The sequence below is a fragment of the Coturnix japonica genome, chromosome 21 (assembly GCF_001577835.2).
Source record: "Coturnix japonica isolate 7356 chromosome 21, Coturnix japonica 2.1, whole genome shotgun sequence".
NCBI lineage: Eukaryota > Metazoa > Chordata > Aves > Galliformes > Phasianidae > Coturnix > Coturnix japonica.
This window is the reverse complement of record NC_029536.1, coordinates 1,030,438-1,049,582: the sequence shown is the minus strand read 5'-3', so window position 1 is coordinate 1,049,582 and position 19,145 is coordinate 1,030,438. Positions and strand designations below refer to the sequence as shown.

General features: G+C 50.8%; 1 protein-coding gene across 1 annotated transcript in view; it reads left to right on the top strand.

Annotated features, from left to right (window-relative positions):
• Positions 1 to 2,648: 2,648 nt before the first annotated feature.
• The window catches only part of PRDM16 (PR/SET domain 16), a 176,100-nt gene continuing 159,603 nt past the window's right edge, over positions 2,649 to 19,145 (top strand). Inside the window, 1 exon segment of the mRNA XM_015882499.2 lies at positions 2,649 to 2,754. Within this exon segment, the coding sequence (XP_015737985.1) occupies positions 2,718 to 2,754 (37 nt within the window). The 5' untranslated portion in view covers positions 2,649 to 2,717.

The window sequence follows — 19,145 nt, the reverse complement described above, 5'->3', positions numbered from 1 at the left end:
GGCAGCGGGGCCGGCTGGCAGACACGCAGAGCATTAACACGCGGGTTCCGTTGTCCACAGCCCTGGGCCCGGCCGTGGAAGCCCACCGGGTGCCGACCCCCGGCATAAAGAAGAGAGGGGTCGATCTCTGCCCGTCTATCCGCGGGGGTCTCCCGAGCAGGACAGGGAGCTGCGGGCTCCCTGAGGCCACCTGGGCCGGGCCCCTCTCCCTCCCCTCCTCCTTCTGTTTCCCCCTCCTTCCGTCCCCGCTCATTAATTTCCCATTCTGGGTGGAAGAGCTCCAACAGGTGGAGGCTGCGCCGCTGCGGGATGGGGACGGCTGCGGTTGTGCCCCGATCCACGCACCGCGCCCGGTACCGGCGGGGACGCTCCACTCGGGGCCGGCACCGCTCTGTCGTCCTTCGCCAGCGCATCTCGCTTAAAAATTCGTTCCCTTCACTATTTTTGCCTTCGTTTTCTTTTTATCCTTCGCCCCCCAATCCCCCATCGCAGGGACCCCCGCCGCCCCCCCAGCACCGCGGCCGCAGCCGATGGGAAATAGGAGAATAGAAACGCGAGGGCTCGGCTCGGCCACGCGGCGCCGGGACGCGCTGCGATTTTCGATCTTTCGATCGTTCCTCGGTACCTTCCTTTGCAGAAGCATCAAATAAAGCCTTGGTGGGGTGGGTGTGTGTGGGGGGGTGTCCGCGTACACGCAGCCCCGAAAGCATTTCACATCTCTAAAAATACTCGCGAGTAGATCCCGGTGACACGCGGTTCCGCTGCGCGCTCATTTACCGCAGGAACTGAATTATTTACTGCGGAGAATCGGAACTCGGGGGTGCGGGGGTTCGGCCCCAGCACAATTCCCGGCGGGACCGTAATGAGCCCCGCTCAGATCCGCGATGCTCTCACTGTGTTCCCGGCCCGGGGCGCGGAGTGCGCTCACCTGAGCGCGGCGTTCCCTCGGGTCGGGGCCGCCGGGAAAGGGCAGAAACAAATGGGGTAACGTCTCGAAGCTGCCCTTTTTCCGTCCCCTCGGAGGGACGCAGCCGCCGAGGTCTCAGGGAGAAATATTTCAATGAATCGCAGCCACGAGAGCTCCCGTTTCCCGGAGCAGCTCGGCTCGGTTTACCCACCCCGGGTCTCCCCACGCTTCCCGAGCAAGGAACCCCCGCGCACCGCTTCAGCGTTCGGGCGACACGTGGCTGCGCCTTCCCTTCCTCCGGACGCGGGGGTTGGATTCGGGCTCCTTCTCCTCCGCCGTCCCCTTAACTCGGGCTCCGATCCCCGCAGGGCCCCGCACCGCTCCTGCCCGCAGCCGGAGCTCACTACGGAGGGGTAACGCGGCCCCCGGTCCCACCTGCGGCTCCGGACGCACCGGCGGAGGCTGCGCTCGGGGTTCCCCCGTCGGTGCGCGGCCATCGGCGCGTCCCCGCACCCCTTTATTTTCGGGAAGGTTGGCGAAGGAGCGCGCTTTCCCTCTCTCCATATTAATCTCATTAAATCCTACCTTTCAACCTTCTTCCGTGACCATCTGACCTGGCCACTTGAATTCAAACAGTGCTTTCTCCGCAGTCAAAGACAGCACATCAATCACCGGGCTATTTACACTTCGCTCCTTTCTTCAAAGAGGAGCTGCCCGCTCTCCCTCCACCTTCCCTTCCGGGGACGACGGGCACCGTTTGGGTTTATTGGTGTTATGATCATACATCTATATATATATTTGGTTTCTCACCCCCCTGTTCTCGGCTGTCCGGGTGTCTCTCGGTTTCCCCCGGCGAGGCGGCGGCCGTTCCCTCGGGAGCGCTCCCAGCGGCACCTGGAACGCAGAAGAAAACGGCACCGGCACCCGCTGTCCCCGGGCTGCCCGGCCAGGTTCGGCCCAGCCCGGCTCGGTTGGGCCCGGGCGACCCCTGGGCACGGGCAGCCGCATCGCGGGGTTCTCTTTGTTTTATTTTATATATAGATATATATATATTATATATATATATTTCAGATTAAAATGCATCCAAATGGGTGAATCAATTGGGGTAGGAAGAGCTTTACCGCTGAGCTCTGCGACGCCGGTAGTTAAAAGAAATATCTCCGTACAAAAGAGAGACGTGCACGGAGAGTAAGTTGGTGTTTGGTTATAGGAGACAGGGACCCCCCCGCGCCGAAAGGGGCAAGAGGAGGAAAAGGGTAAAAAGGGAGAAAATAAAGAAACTCGTTGAGAAGTTGCTGTAAATAATCGTTATTGAGTTGGGTGTTGGGTTGTTTTTTAATCGGGTTAAAAAGAAAAACGCGTTTAAAACGCGTACGAATTCCAAGGAGACAGCAGTGAACAAACTCTCGCCGGCATTGCTATTAAGTAATAGTAAGAATAGCAGGAATAACAGCGATAATCACCTCGTTCGGGGATGGCACCCGGGTCCGCGGGCACTGTCCGCTCCGAGGGGCGCTGCGCGTCTGTCTTAAAGGGGCAGATCGGGGGAAGGCTGCGCTGGTGAGCGGAGAGAGGAGGGGGCAGAGATAAGTGGTCTGGAGAAGAGGATAGGACAGGGGGGAAAAAAAAACCAACCACCCCGATGATGATGAATACATTGGAAAGTTTTTTTGGCCCTGGTGAGGGTGTCAGATTGAATGCTCTGTGCGCATGTGCGAAGGTGTCCAAACTGACAATGCTTGGGAGATGAAGATAGTGTGTAGCTGCTTCTGGGCTCAAGGAGGAGGAGAGGAATCCGCAAGCCGACACGATGAGATCCAAGGCGAGGGCGAGAAAACTGCCCAAAAGTAGGTCCTTCCTCTCCCTTCTTCCGCGTACCGGAGCCGCGGGGTTCGGGCAGCGCCAAGCGGAGCCGGGCCGGGGGCTGCGCGCCCACCACAGCCCCTCTGCGCGCCCGCGGAGGCGGAGGGAGCCGCGCTGTTCGCCCCGGGTGCGCGCAGCCCCGGCGGCTCCGCGCTGCTCCGCGCTGCCCGGGGGAGTGGGAGCCGAGGGGACACGGAGAGCTGAGCGGGGCCGGCGGCCGGGGGAGAAAAGCGAAAGTTAGTTCGAAGTTGACGAAAGGGGATAGCAACTTTTTTTTTTTTTTTTTTTTTTTTTTTTTTTTTTTATTGAGCCGTTCCAGAGTCTTGTGAATCATGTATTTACCTGGCTTTTGAAATAGTGGGACGCTTAAGAGGTCTGCGTTTGGCATCTGCCTGCCTGCCTGTCTGAGCGATCTGCAAAGGAGACTTATAGAGCTGGAGGTGCGGGCGGGTCGGACGGGGGGGGATGAGGGGATTGGGCGGGGGATGAGAGACTAGCAGAGACAAACGCGCAAGAAGAAATAATAATAATAATATAATAAAACTGATAATCATAATAATCAAAAAGCGGCTCTTCCACGCTTATCGGGAACCAATTTATCGGAGGCAAGGGAGAGAGAAACGCGGAGGCCTGGGAGACTCGGGCAGCGCTGCGGGCCGGGCCGGGGGCGCAAGCGGCGTGAAGGGGGGGGGGGGAGGGGAGCGGGGGAGTGTCTTTAATTTTTAATTTTTAAAAATTTCCTTGGGGGTGGAATTGCAGCTCGTAAGTGTCGCGCGGCTTTTTTCCCTCCGTCTTCCCCCGGCCCTTCTTTTTCCTCCTTTTCTTTCTTTCTTTCGAGTCGTTTCAGGCCGGATTTTCAGCGGAGCGCGGTTTCGCCGGGGAGGAACGGGGTAGAAAACCCCTCCGCGGCCGCTCAGTGCCTCCCCCAGGGCCGGGGCCGCCCTCCCGTGCTTTCCTGCCCTTACTCCGTACTTTCTGTTCCGCTCCGGCTCCGCGTTGAGGGGTCCGGGAGTCCCGGCCGCGCTCAGCGCTTCCCGGAGCAGCGGGGAATAGCGGCTCCGCTCCGGTTGTCCGCCCGTCGGGAGCTCGCGGTGCCGGGTCGGGCTCTACCGATGTTGCTCAGGTTCCGCGCTCAGGTGCGGGCCCGGGGCTGCGGGGGGGGTCGGTTGGGATCGGGCTTTGGGCGCTGTGACAGTCGCGGGTCGGGCAGAGCAGCACCCCGACCCCGCTCTCGTTGTGGCCGAAATCACAGCGCAGCCCTCGGCCGAGATTCCATAGCTCTACGGGGCCGTTTTTTCTCCTTTCCTTTTCTAATGTATTTCCCCCCCTTCTCTCTATCTCTCCATACCGGAGTTCTCTCGCGGCCCGCAGCTCCGCTCTCCAAAACTGCCCCGTTCCGCAGCCCCGAGGCCGCGTCTCACCCCTCGGATCTTCCCCCTCTCCCATCGCTTTGTGCGTTGTTCCGCAGCCGCGCACTTTCCGCGTCCCAGCGAGCTCAGCTCCGCGCTGGGCCGTCCCGAGATCCGCGCTGCGATGCGTGCGGGAGGCGGCTGCCGAGGAACCGCCGGGTTTTGATTTCTTTCTATTTTTTAACAATAAAGTGGTTTGAAGAACACGCAGCGAAATAAGAACTTTTCTATATTAAAAAAGAAAAAGAGAGAAAAAGAGAGAGAGGGGAATAAAAAAAGGAAGGAAGAAAAAAAGGAAGGAAGACAAGAGAAAGAAAAGAAAAACCAAATCCTTGTCGCTTCTCGGCGTGGGTTGTGTTGTTGTAAGGGGCAATTTTCAGAGCGCTGCGCCAGCGAGGTTGAACGCAGTTGGAATCTTATTGTAGCTGTTATATTCTTCTTGTTATTATTATTATTATTTGCCGATTAAAAAGTTCTTTTCTCTCGTCCCGAAGCCGGCCGAGCTCCATGAGTTCCCGTTGCCCCCCGGCCCTTCCCTGGGCGCCGGGAGCTGCGGGCACTGCGGGCCGGGGCTGCTCGGAAGCTCTGATTAACATCAGGTGTTTAATACAATACAAGGCCCAACGGTTTATGGGGTTTCAGCGGAGGATTTTTGAGGGATCACGGTTCCAAACAGTAGCCCGCAGCTAAGGTTTCACTATCCCAGGAGTATTTATTTGCAGAACTGCTGGAACACGGACGCGGGGCTGCGGGTCGCTCCGGGTCGGTACCGATCGCTCCGTGCCCGCACCGCGATGTCCCACCATGTACCCGGGGGGAGCGGCGTGCGGCGGCCGTAGGAAACCAGGGGCTACGTTGTAGAATTTCATTTCATTGGACAATATTTTAAGCAGATGTGAAGCTCCTCTGGGACTTCGACTCTATTACCTGACTTGGAAAGGGGCTGAATGTGCGTGTGCGAGCCGGGGTGGGGGTGAGAGGGGAACTCCCGGCGATTCGGAGCCGACTCGAGAGGAGGAAGGCGCAGGTATCGGGGCCGGGAACGGCCTCGGCTCGCTGCGGTGCGACGGCAGGGCCGGGAAGTCGGGGCGAGGGGCGGCGGAGCTCCCGGTGACGGCGGAGCGGTTCCCGTTGGCCCCAGCTCCGCGCTGCGGGGCCGGGCGTTAAACATCGGAGCGACCTCAATTCGTTCCATTTCGACGTCTCCGAGCCGGCTTTGCAAAGTACAAACGGGCTCATAGACCACACGCGGGTGAGCGGTGGTTGCGGTTTAGGTTCTAAATAAATGTTGGTGCCGGAGAAAGGCGCCCCGTGTTCCCGCAGCCCCCGTTTGATTTTTAGCGTCGGGAGCGGGACGAAGTTGAAGTGGCAGCGCGAGTTTCAGAGCCGGAGCGGCCCCGTCCCTTCCCGGCTGATGGCTGCGGGACACAGCGGGGCGGATTTCTCTGCATCCAACGGGCGGTGCCGAGTGCGCAGCGCACACGGAAGACAGAAAATTGCGGAGGTTTTGGGGAGCTTTTAATTTTTGAACCGTATTAATTATTATTATTTTTACAACTCCGAGGTGTCTGCTTCCTTCCCCGCATCTCTCCCCAGATTCCCGAGCAGATACGAGCACGGAATGTGCTCCGGGAGCCGCAGTGCCATGGGCAGAGCACCCAGAACGGCCCGGCCCGGTGCTGCCCCTCGCAGGTGCGGCCGGACCCGCCGCCGCGCAGCCCCCACAGCCCACCCTGCCCCGGATCTGTTCAATTAGGCAATTAGGGAACCAGGGCAGCGAAAGGAGAGTGATGGTGGTGATGGTGGTTGTGGGGGGGGGGAGTTGATCCGCTAATTAAGGTGATGTGTAATTAGCGCTTCAACAAAAATTAGCAAGGATTTAAAATCAGTTTACTCTTTAAAAAAATAAGAAAAATTACCCGAATTGTACAACTATAATTTATCGCTTCACCCCCACCTGCCCCCCACCCCCCTCCCCACGCTGCACACATTTCATTTAAGAACATGCAGAAGGAATAACTGCGTTCCCTTTGCATGGCCGTTCCCATAGCGCTGAATCCCCGCGTCGTGTCCAAACCCCGAGTGTCCGTGCAGACACATTTGATGCACCGTAAGAAAGATCTCACATTATAAGGCAAAACCGCAGGAACTAAAGTGATGAACCTGCAAGGGATGTGCAGCAGCGCAGCGAGCTGCGTGTAACAAACTTAGTTTGGCGACAGGCAGGGCTGCCTTATTTCAGATTCTGTATTGGAACTGCAGTGTGAGACCACGAGCAGCAGCAGCAAGGTGGGTTTCTGATAAGCAAGGTGGATAAAAACAAGCAGCAAGGCTGCTGTTGGCTTATCCGAGGGCAGAGCCGGGGGTCGGAGCGCTGCGTGCTGCAGGAGCGGAGCACCCGAGGCCGAATGGGAGCGAGCGGAGCGCACCTGAGAGCACCAAATCTCCACTCGCTTCTATGCAAAACGCCACGCAGGAGCTTGGGTTTCACAACAGAGCAGCAGTGTAACTCTGCTCGCTGTAATCGTACCCCGGCTCCGTGTCGGATGTAACCGCTCCGTGACCGCCGCTCTGAGCCGCTCCTGCCCCGCTCCACCTGCGCTGGCAATGCCCGGCAGAGAACGGCCACGATGAGTGGGGAACGTTGTTGTTATTATTACAGCTCTGATTATTAGGGCTTCTGTGTTTAATAAAAGCTCTGTCCGGTTTAATGCTGTGCTCAAAGTCCCGGGGAAGTTTGCAGGACTGAATGAAGTGCGGCTCAGAGGGCCGTGCTGATGGCTGCCTGCTCCCGGCCGTAGCATCAGGTGGAGAACCTGCATTCTCCAGGCTTTGGCCCTTCTACCTGCACAATTTCCATTCCTTTACAACAGTGTGATTTTGTTCCCTAGGCCTTTGCTGTAAGGGTGGGTGCTGTGTGCCCCCTGCGCAGCTCGGTGCCCATCCCACTGCTGCAGGACGCCCCGTTCTTTCGGCCCCATTATTTAAATGATAAACCCATACAAATCTGAGTGCTGGCTGTGGGGATGCGAGTGCTACATTCCTCATGCCAGCCTCACAAATGGCATCTTAAATCCTGCAGGGGTAACTCACCAGCACACCGACAAATGCACACACGTTGGTGTCCATCTACCCATAGGAATCAGGGCTCCTGAAGGATCCTTGCGGACACATTTGTTTCCACTCCCTGCTAACAGCCTGTTGATATGTCAGAACTCCGCAGCATTCCACACCAAAATTACTGCTGCATTTTCTGATCCTAAATCTGCTCCTTTTTTTTTGTATTATTATTATTTTTTCAGGAGGAATTGCAGGTCAGGGATGTCGCGGTGGAAAAGATCTACGACCTTCTTATTCCTTTTATTTGCTTAATGGATTTTCATGCATCACCGCTGCCTGCTCCTGGGCCGTTTAGTTTTATTTTTATTGCAGTCGGTTGTGCGTTGTGCTGCGTCCAAATCTGTAACAGAGCGTCCCCATCCCAACCAGTTTTTTCCTTCTCTTTGCTCAGTGAATGATGTGACTCTCTTTGCTAATAAAAACCAAAATGCAGCTTTCAGCCCCGGAACGCGCAGTGTTCCTCGTGCTTCTGGGTGCCCTGAGTTTGCTTCTGGCTTTTCAGTTAGGTAGAAATTGGGAAGGTGTTTTCCTGCCCTGAGGGTCCTGGGTTGTGCTTCACACCTTGGGGAGGGTTGGGAGCTGTGCTTGTGTTCTCCTTTTGCAGCTGAAAAGGAGGCAGCCAAGCTGCATCCAGCAGGGCCCAGAGCGGTGCTTCCATGGCAGCCCAGCTCAGCCTCCATTGGGCTGGCTTGGAAAGGTCTCATCTGCTATAACCATCCACATATCGGGTGCATTGGGAGGGTGCAGAGTGGCACCCGAATGAGTTGGGTGGGGTTCAATTCGCCTCGATGGTCTTCATGTCTTTGAGTTGCTCTGCTCTGAGCTGGGGGTCTCACTGCTCTGTTGGCTTTGGCTTCGCCAACTCTTCCACCGTGGGCACAAGATCCCCACGTCAGCACTTGGGGCCAATTTAGCCATCAGTGCCAGATAACGCCGACAGCCATTTGGGAAAGGTATTTGTGTAATAGTTAATGTTCTGTACCGAATACAGAGGGTGGGGAGAAGTCAAACTGCAGTGAATGCTCTGCTTATTTTATATCCACTATAACTATTTTTGTCCGTGAAAATTGGCTTAATTATATCAATGGAATGTTTCTTTTTCAATTCTGCACGCAATTAGTCCATCTTGCTGGCTGCAATTTATTTTAATAAAAAAATAAACCGGTGGCGTGTTCAGTTCCTCATCCCCTGGGGACAAATGCGATTGGTGTGTTTAATTTCATTAACTACAATGCGGCCTACTGGAAAAATGTATAAAATCAGCTTTATACAGCTTAAACACTGGCATTTGAAACAAATCATTACGGCATTAGCTGTCACACTGGTAATTCTAGAATCTAAGACAAAAATATTATAGCTGTTTTTATAACCCTCCGCAAAGACACTGTTAAAATAATTTGTAATCAGTTTTTAAACGTGCTCCGATGGTTTTTAGTTAAATAAATATCTTATCAGCACCAAGGAAGGGTGGCTGTGTGTTATCGTGTGGGTTTGATCGAGTGGCTCATTGGTCACTTCCAACATACAAAGCCCACGGCCGTCTACTGAAGCTCCGGGCTCCCAGATGGGCTCATTGAAACCTGCTTTTTTTGATGTCTTTTTTAATGGGATTTGCCCTTATTGGGCTGTGACAGCAGAGCAAGGGATGGTTCTTCCAACAGTGTGGATGGAGACGTGGTGCAGTCAGACTCATTTCCAACCCAGCTCCTTTTCTGCTGTGTGCTGCTCTGTGAGCCACTTCTTGGAGTGGTTCTGAGGGCTGGAGGGAGGGGGCTGAGGGGGTTCTGAGGGCTGTGGGACCCCAGCTGGACAGGGCGGCTCATGTCATTCAGATTCACCATCAGCTGAGCCCGTTGTTGCCAGCTGAGGAGATTCCACAAGGATGTGCATCATGTACAGAAGAACTGGTGCACGGCTCCTTTCAGGACATCCACCTTTAGCATCGGCAGGTCAATATTCCAGTGCAGAAATGCTCTGTTTTATTTCTTCACGTACGGAACGATCAATTCCAGAACCTCAGTGTGTGTCACGTGGTGTCTTGCCCTGAAGGCACAGAGCCCTTCCTGGAGCCACACAGCAGAGCAGGGCTGTGCTGCCCAGCAGACCCCATCCCCTCAGTGTGCTCCATTTGCTCTTTGCCTTCCTCCACTGCCATAAACAGTAGTTAATTTTCATTCCCCTATCTTTACCTTTCAGTCCGAGTGATCCCCAGATAAGTTTTATTGGCATTGCAGGAGGAAAAAGAAAACAACAACAAACCCCCCTCAAACCAACCCAGATTTTGCTACAAACCCTTGTCTCTGTCCCATGAAGTTCAGTTCCCATCAGCTTGGCCTTTGCTGTCCTTTCAAGTCAGCATTTTGTGGGTTTTGTTCCATGGTGAATGGACCTTTTGGGCTCAATCATGTAAATGAATGTTTAAAGGGCTGTGCTTGAAGTTCATGTAGTCTAAAATTGCTGCTCTATTTATTTATTTTTTTGTCTGTTTATAGAAAAGGACTGGTTTCATTTTGCATTTTATTACCTAAATACGAAATAGGGTACATGCACAACAAGCAAACCATCATATATTTCATTTCAGAATTATCACATAGGAATAAAATAGATCTAAATCCCTGCATGGCACAATGGTCACATCTAAAAGGCAGCCGATGCCTCACGGATGGCTCTGACAAGCTCAGAATCACTTCTGCTTGTGTATCCCATAGAGAGTGAATGGAAACCAGAGTGTGGTCACTTGGGGAGTTGTTAGAGCTGGAGAGCTCCTCGAGTGCTTATCCTGATAAAGTTGGGAATGGAGTCCTGCCCTTCGCGCCGTGTTGGGTTGCATCTGTTAAGGATGAACCCAATTGGGATGAAGGGATCCTGCTTTGGGTTTGGCTTGAGCCCTGCATGTGGCTTTCCTCTGAGGGCAGCCCTGGTGGCAGCAGTGCTGCAGTGCACAGCAGTCTGTCCCGGGCTGCGCCGGACTTTGGAGCAGGCCCTGGAGGCACCGCGCTCCTTGGGACATCAGTGCTGCCTGCACATAAAGATTTGTGTTAGATCTGAGTTGTGTTAATGATTAGCTGCCGAGGGTCTGTGTGTGATAGAGCTGCTCACGTGGGTCGCACCAGCTGTGCCTTTGTCTCTGCTTCTAAAGTCCTTCTCCTGATGTGACCTGGCTCTTAAAATATTGATAATGCCACGTTTTTCCCTGCGATTTGAAGAGCAATTAATGTGCCCCGTTCTTCTCACCCAGCTTGGAGGAATGCTGTTTGCTGCCCTGCAGTAAGGGGGATGAGCCCATCCCATGGCCACGTGGCAGAGACTGCAGAGTGAGGAAGTGAGGACTTCACCATCAATACATGCACATATATAGATACACACCTACACACACACACATACGTATGCATGTATCTCAGCCTATAAGGTGCAAGGGATGGTTTTCTTATGAGCAATGACAGACCTTTCGTCTTTCCTTTGAGTCCTTTCAATGGAGCTGCATCCAGACCTGTTTGAAACGAGAAGAACCCATGAAAACACAGACAAACATCTACATCTCCCCTCTGGTCTGTGTGTGTAGAGATGAGATATTGGAACAGGGCACATTTAGATCAGTGTTGTGCCTCAGTGCTCACACTGGAACAACAGAAAGGAAAGAAAAAAGCCCTCCTGAAATTAGGGAATTCTCCTTGCAGTGTCAGGTTCCAAGATAATGATGTGCCTGTGTGTGAAAATATTAAATTGCAATAACATGCAGAGTGAGTGGCTTTCTGAATGGGGTATTCAGTTCACAGCTCGGACTATACATAAAGCTAGTGAGTGACAGAATACAAATGGTGTCATAAAGCATCGGGGGAATTTACAGCCTGCCTCAGCCTTTTTGATCTGCTCTCTATCTACGGAGTGCTCTCGATCTGCCTTTGGTTAATGAAACAGTTAAAGGGATTTAATTATTTATCACTGCTTAATGGCAAGAGTTATCAAAACACATTACGTATCCCCCCCCCCCCCAAACACTGAAAGGTTTTGGAGGAACTCTGAATTGCAGGTGCTGGGATCTGGGTGTTTCCTGCCTGCAGGTCCTCTCTGCACAGAGGTGTTCTTCAATTACAGCCATTCAGGAGCACACGCTTCCATTTCTTTGCCTGAAAATGCACTCCAGGTCTGGAACTTTGCTTGTTTGCTGTTATCCTTTGCAGAGAAAAGCAGGGAAATAAGAATTCAGTCCTATTTAAGTGAGAGGTGTGATGTGGTGGTGCTCGGGTGCTGTCATGAAGCCCAGTGACACAGAGCTGGAATGAAACAGCACCCACAGGAGCACAGCTCCCCCATGCTACAGCCCTATGGGCGCATCCATAGGACCTTGCTCTGCTGTAGGGGCTGTTGCTCATTGAACAGCTGCTGCACCTATGGGATGCCCCAGCAGAAGCCAGGTTGAAGCCCACAGTGAATTTGTTAAATTCAAACATTACCGTATCTCTTTCTAAACTTCAAAGCAGTTGCAAAAGCTGTGCAGAAAAGGAAGCAAATTGAACTTAAAAGAAAAACTATTCCCACCACTGACCTAAAGTGAAGACGTTTATTCCTCTTATTGCTCACTTTCACTTCTTGTTTCTCCCCATCATCGCAAGACCCCACCATGGGAGCTGTCTGCAGCTCTCTGTAGGGCTGGGAGATGCAGAGAAGCCCCAATCTCTGGTGGTTACAGGGAGCAAACACCAAAGCTCGTGGAGTTTCTCCATTGACATGCGGCACGAGTTTCCCCGTTGATTAAGCAAATGATGCTCGGCTTAATTTGTCTGCGTTGGCTATTTTTATGAAATATGCACTTAATTAAGAGAAATACAGAAACATGTTTATTCTCAAGATTTATGCGAAAAGCGAGAACCCCACTGAAATTTCCAGTAGTGCAGCAATTAAGTAATGGAATTCCACAGTATAAACATAGTATAATTCAGCTATAAAAACGATGCCTAAGTAATGTTAATGAGCTGACTCGGAGCTACAAAAGCTCGAAAAGTTCACGGTTACGGATGGAAATTGAATTTGTTCAGATTGCTTGGAGCCGTCCGAGGGCTGCATGCACAGCTCTGACCCCACTGCGTCGCTGCATGGGGTGGTGATGGGCAGCGGTGTCTGCAGGGTGTGGATCTGTAGGGCCGCCATCAGTTGGCAGCCCCGAGGAGCAAACAAGCCAAGTTCTCCTTGATTTGTTAAAAGTCTGCATGTAAAAAAGTATGTAGAGTCATAACATCAAGCACCCCAATGAAACCAAGAAACCGCCTTCCCTGCGGCCCCAGCCCCCAGATAACCCGCTGAGGTTTGGGCTGACCGTCTGGCAGCGCTCTCCATTGCTTGTGTTCATATTTCTCACAGTGGCTGTTTGAATATTCTGTTTGCTGAAATGCACTGCAGAGCCCGAGAGCAATAAATCAGCAGTAATGCATGTGGAAAGAAGCTCAAAGCAATCTGATATTTTAGCAAAGTTCCGACTTGAAAATTGACAGAACATTTTTTTGGAATCAAGCTCAAACTTGGAATTTATCTTGAATTTTGGCCAACGTTGGAGCAAGTGCTGCACTGCTCTGTCTGCAGAACCCCCAGCTATCAGTGCTGGGAATGGAGCAGGGCAATGGGGCTATGGCACGGCGGGATGACCCAGCTCTATCTGGGATGTTCGTTCCCTTTGCCACCAACCCTTCCCTGCTCCTTGTCCTCCTGCAGGAGCAGCCCCACACACTCCGCTCTCTTTTCTCTCCTTGTCCCACTTCTGAATGTTGTTTCTGTCACCTCCCCAGCCCAGTAAATAGCGCGCGCTCAAGATTTAAGATGTTTAAACTTTTAATGCCGTAACGTACTTTATATATTTTTCACAGTATTATTCAGCTGTGCGATGTTATGGTTAGTTGGAGTTCTGCTGCAAGTGCTCCAAGGAGCTCCTTCCTTGCGGGCAGCTCTGCTCTGCCAAGCAGTATTTGCACTTGCTCAGCAGAGGAGGAAGGAATGCTCCATAAATGTTGCACGGGATTAGAGCTGTGGATGGCCGGGCTGTGATGGATGGGGAGAGAGCCCCAGCCCCAGCCTGGTGGAACTACGAGCAGAGCTGGCTCCAGGGGCACTCTGCATGTAGCTCTGTGGCCCTGCAGCATCCTTTGCTGATGGGGCAGGCATTGGAATGGCCCTTCCAGCCTCACCATTCTGTGGTTCTGTGTTCTTTAAGGTCATTTCCAATCCAACCATTCTATAATTCTACAATCTTTAAGGACTCTTCCAACCCAACTGTTCCATGATCTTCAAGGTCCCTTCCAACCCAACCATTCCATGGCTCTATGATCTTTAAGGTCCCTTCCAACCAAGCTGTTCTATAATTACATGAAAATCCATAGGGAAATATGTAGTGAGTTGAGTGCAGTTGAGTGCACAGCACGCTGTGCTAAAGGCGGCCATCAGCATTCATCTCTGAAGTTTTATTCTTTCCTCTTATATTGTCTTTGCTGAATAAATGACTATTAGAACAGAACAAAACCAACCAATCTCTCAAGCAAAACTCCTATAATTAAGTATTGGGTGCATCTTCCTGCCCTCAGCTCCTCTCATAGCCACACAACCTTGGGTGCTGCTTTATGAGTTTACAGACCACGTCCTCCTGGAGGAACAACGGGCGTTGTTTGCTGCTGGCTGCAGGGCTGTGCAGGGAGCAGTGATGGTGATGGGAGACTCAGAGCTCTGGGTATTAAATTCTGTGCCTTGGGAAAGGGAGTACAGTGGGTGTGTGTTTGTGCTGAGTAGCGTCTTTGTCTTTCCTATATAAAAACACTAATTAAAATATAATGTCAAGAACTGGAGTATGCTGGTTGTGTTTTAGCGTGCTGCTAAGGTAAATAAAAATGAAACAAAAGATATATATATATGCATATATATATACATATATATATATAGGGTCATTAAAAGCGCATTGTTAAATCGCTTTATGCCACAAAATTTCCGAATTAAAAGCTGAACAGAAATACATCTGGAATGGGACACAAAGGCAGAGTACTGTTAACTTTATCCGGAGTTCTGCGTTTGGTCCATGGTTCATTTGCACTGCCAGTAACCACTGTGCAGAGGAACACGAGCAACCCGGCTCCTGGAACCATACCTTGCAAAATCCTTTTTACAGCATCTCCAGCAGCCCAGCACAACCCTGGGAAGTTTTACCCCAGGGCTCTGAGCACTGAGCTCCATATGCTGTCTGGTGCTGGGGATATAAGATTCCTTTTAATATGCTGAAAACAGAAACAGCTTGGAATATTAACTTAGCTGTACCTTACAGCTTACAGTGTGTAATGAGGAAAGTAGACAGCTGTCAAAGTTGGCAATTAAGACTGATTCTTTACAATTTATAATGGAATAGTGCGTATAAAACTGATCTGTTTGATGGTGTTTAATGAAAGCATGTTACTGATGGCCAACCGGCGTGGGTTGAGTGTGGCAAATGGGTGCTATGTGATGGTGAGGTATTGGTGCCAGAGAATGGCAGTCCCTGGAGGTGTTCGGTGTGGAGATGTGGCACTGAGGGATGTGGTTGGTAGGATGGTGGGGGTGGGTTGATGGTCGGACTTGGTTGCCTTAGAGGTCTTTTCCAACCTTTGTGATTCTCTGCTTCTCCAGCTGTGATTTTCCCTCTGTGTGGGTGCATACCTGTTAGCAGGTCCCACTGCGTGGCCACTTGGCCCCCAAGGCCATGATGATAACCAAAGACTTCCTTGTTTGTTTGTTGTATACTGAGATAGGCGAGGGGACAGCTCTAATTCCATTGCAGTCATCCGGTCTGGGATGTGCTCTCCAGCACATGCAAGTGCATCCATCCTTGATGCAATTCCAGAGTGCACCCCTGGAATGTCCCCCTCCCCTCCCCAACCTTCTGCTCCATCAGCACAAGGTTTGGTCCTCTCCAGAATCTTCTCCCAGCACAGGATGCAGCCACCTCGGTAAGAAGAAAGATCCTTCTTTGTGCCACTATCCGCCTGCAGAAAGAGCTTAACATCTGATTTAAGTTTACTGAAATAACAACAGATGTTTATCTTGTATTGTATGGCACATGGCACTACATCTCATAAACCCCCTCCTGGAGCTTAAAGCGGAGTTTCTGGTCCCTCATTTGGACACTTGCAGGCTTTGTGCTCTTTTTTAAATGTTTTCATTGCTCTGGAGCTTAATCTACTACCAAAGTATTTATAAGTATCACGTTATAAACCGTGAAACAAGGAATAGCAAAGGAGATTTTCAATACTTCCTTCCACTAAGCACAGGGCTGTGCAGCTACTTACCTGCAGCCCCGGATAATGAAAAAGTTGTGCAGACTTTGGATGGTTTTTCATTAAGGGCAATCCGGCTGGGCTATGGGATTATGGGCAGATTGCTAAGAACTGAACAGCACAGCAGCGACAACCAGGGAGGAGAAAAAGGCAAATTCAGTTTTCCTGGGACTTGTGAAAAGCAAAATGTTGTGCCACCTATGTCTGTTCTACTGTGAGAGCGGCGCAGGTTTGCAGTTGGTGTGACCTGTTGTTGCTGTAATGCTCTGTTAGGTGCCGCGTTGCTTTCTTAAACCAAGGCAGAATTGCTGTTATTGTCCGCGTGGTTCTGAGCTGTGATCCAGGAACGCTGTGGCTTCTTTCTCACCGCGCTCTCAGAAGGAATGGTTTGTTTTATGTCGGAATAAACACAGCCCTCTTTTGTTTCCCCCGCTGAATTCTTTATTTATTATTTCCTAAAATGATTTGATCCCCCTCCCCCCCCCCTTCAAAACACATACGATTGCAATAAGCAGATACAAAATAGAGCCGAGAAACAAAAGGCCGAACATGCTGATAATGTACATTTGGTTTGTATTTATCGTTTTAAGATGTGTTTTAATTGGTTCACTACCAACATCCTGTAACTCGCAGTCCGTCAGAAGAGAAACCTGTTTCATTTTAAAGCCAGCTCATTTCTTCCCCCTTTCAGCTGAGAGCAGTGGGTCAGCCCCTACTGTAGGATCTTCACATTTAATTGAATCAAAACGTTTAAACGAAGGGGATTATAATACATCTTGTTTTGCTATTCTCAGTTGGTGATTAGGGGCTGGATTTCATTGTGAAATGGATTTTAAAAGAGAGAAAGAAAAAACACAACAACAACGGAAAACACATTTTGTTGCTTTGTAACCGAAACCTTCGTGCATAAATCCTAAAGAAAACGTGTAACCATAAACGTAGGAATAAACAGCTTTCCTGTTGTTCCAGAAGCTCCGTCTGTTGAGTTTAATGAAGAGAAAGTGAAAAGGTGAAATGTCTGCCAGCTCCAGGTGTGGACCTGGCAGCAAAATGGGCTTCGATAGACTAAAAGTGAGATAACAGGTGATTCAGTGCAGAAAAAAGTGAGCATCAAAGATAACAGGATTGAAAGGGAGATGTGGAAGATCACCTGGGCAGCTGTGGGACAACCTGCAGCTCTCTGCTCCCACCCAATGTCTGAGCACATTCTTGGAAGTGCCGAGGCAGTTTCCACAGTCAGACACTGCAAAGTGACCTGAGGAAGTTCAGCTATTGCTGACAGTTTAAGCATTGAGGATGGATGGCTCCTAACAGGTCTGCATGTCTCAAACTGGAATTCATTTGAGGAAGTCGTGTTGTGTGGGAGGTCAGCCTGGAAAACCACTTCATCCCCTTCCAGCTTTGCATTTAGTGACTGGAAACCACAGTGGTTAATTTCCTGGGGGACTGGCAGCACGGACACATTCAATGTCAGTGTGTTGTTGACAGTTCATCTTCCTTGATGTCCCCTATAAGCAGCCACTTCTACAGCTGGTGCAGAGCTTCAGCCTGGGGTTTGTTACAGTCCCAATGGCTGTTTGGCTTTGGGCTGTGCCTGGCAGGTCCTGCTGTGTGCAGCACCCCAATGTTCTCAGTGTTGGAGGTCAGTGCTGGTGCTGCCATGCTGGGGGACTGTGTTTGGACCGGGACTTAATTTGGGTAAAGTTTTCACAAATATTTTAAAATATAAAAGCATCCCTTCAACTCTCACTCAAATCAGAGCAAAATGAAAATAAAAATCCAAAATAAAAAAAAAATTTAAAAAAAGGGGGGGTAGGGGGGGGTGCTGTTGGATTCTGTTTGGAAAAATAAGTGGAAATTTTTGCTTGAATGTGATGGAGTTTCCCTTTTCCACTCGGCCCTTGGAAATGTGGGGAGAGGGAAGGATGGAAAAAGACTTTGGCCAAATTGAGGAAAGCGGTGCTTTTCCATGATGGCTTTTGCCAGCAGCTCTGCCGGGGGCTCCGTCCTATGGGGGCTTTCCAGCAGTGCACAGGAGTGGGGCAGGAGCAGCAAAGGAGCTGAATTTAGGTGATGTTTGGGGGCCTGGTTTACCATGCAGGGCTGTGCTGTGGTGTGCAGTTACTGAGCCATCCCCCGGGCACTGTGAAGACAGTGTGAATAGTTCTCAGCGCCATAAAACAAATACAGAATCACTTATTTAGCTCAACGTGCTGGAGGTCTGCCCAGCCTGCACCAATTACACTGTACCTTGTTTTTACCATATAGATTGGAAATGTTGTGCCAAAATGGCTGGACACGTGTCCCCCAGTAGCCCATGATTAGTTCAGGTCAGCTTTGTATTTCTTCGTCTTGTGTTGGTTGCATTTTCTCACTTGTGTTGATTTTCCTATGCTTTTCTGCAGCTGTGCAATGAAGGAAATCATGTTCCTTCTGTGATATTCAGCAATGGGATGGAGAGGTGTCCAAATAAATGGAAGACAGAGGGTGAGGGATTGGGCACTGCAGGACCTGCAGGGAGAAGAGGTGGAGTGGGAAGCGAGGTGGGTAAGGGATGCAGAACACGACGAGGTGCAAAAGGAGAATAAGGGAGAAAAGGTAGTGAGAAGAAATGGGTCAAAAGGGCAGAGAAAATAAGAAGTGGGCAGAAGGGGAGTGTTCCTGTGCGACAGCTTGTAGTGAGTTTTTAAAATACATCCCTTGAAGAAATTAGCAGGAAGGACCTGACAAGGGATCAGCTTTTATCATGTCAAGGAGGATCAGATTTAGAACACCATGGTTATTATTGTTGTTTAAGTTCAAGTCTTCAGCTCGAACCCTTCAGCAGAACAGCAGTGATGCAGGGGATGGTGCAGGGAGCTCTGCAATGTGCCATGGAGGGGAGGTTTTGCTGCAGCTCCACTTAGTGCATGTCCCATTCACAGGGCTGGTCATCACCCAGTGGTTACAAAGGGGTCCTTGCTTTTGGGCTCAGATGAAACACCCTTTGAACTGCTGGAGGTTTCTTTGGCTTCTTTCTTTTTCTTTGGTCTCTTTTTTTTTTCTTCTTGTGGGTTTTTTGCTTTCTTCCCAAGAACAAAAATATAAGTTCCCATGCAGACTCTGTCTGCACAGGACAAGGACTCCTTTGAACTATCTGCATACAGCTCCTATTCAGAGGAATCTTCCTGCAGCTTCCAAAGGAACAGTGCTGCTGGTGGCTGCACGGTGCTGTGGGGCTCCCTGTGGATTGCCCTGCATGGAAATAGAGCCAGGCACTGAAACCTGACCGAGATGGTTTGCTCATCCCAATGTCTGCACCTGAGCTATTGCCCCATTGGCTGTAGGGTTAGAGTTAAAAACCATCCTGGTTTTTCTTTCCCATAGGATGCAGATATCTGGGTGGTGGTTTTGTGCCAGTTCTGCATGACAAAGTTTGCATCCTAAAGGAAACTGTGTCTCTGGGGTCCTCAATACAATTAGAAGCGAAGTGGAAGGTGTCAGAAAATAAAGATGGTGTAAGTGAACCTAGGGATGGGCTTTGCAAGTGAGCACACTGCTCTCCTTGCTTTAAAGTGGCAAAGC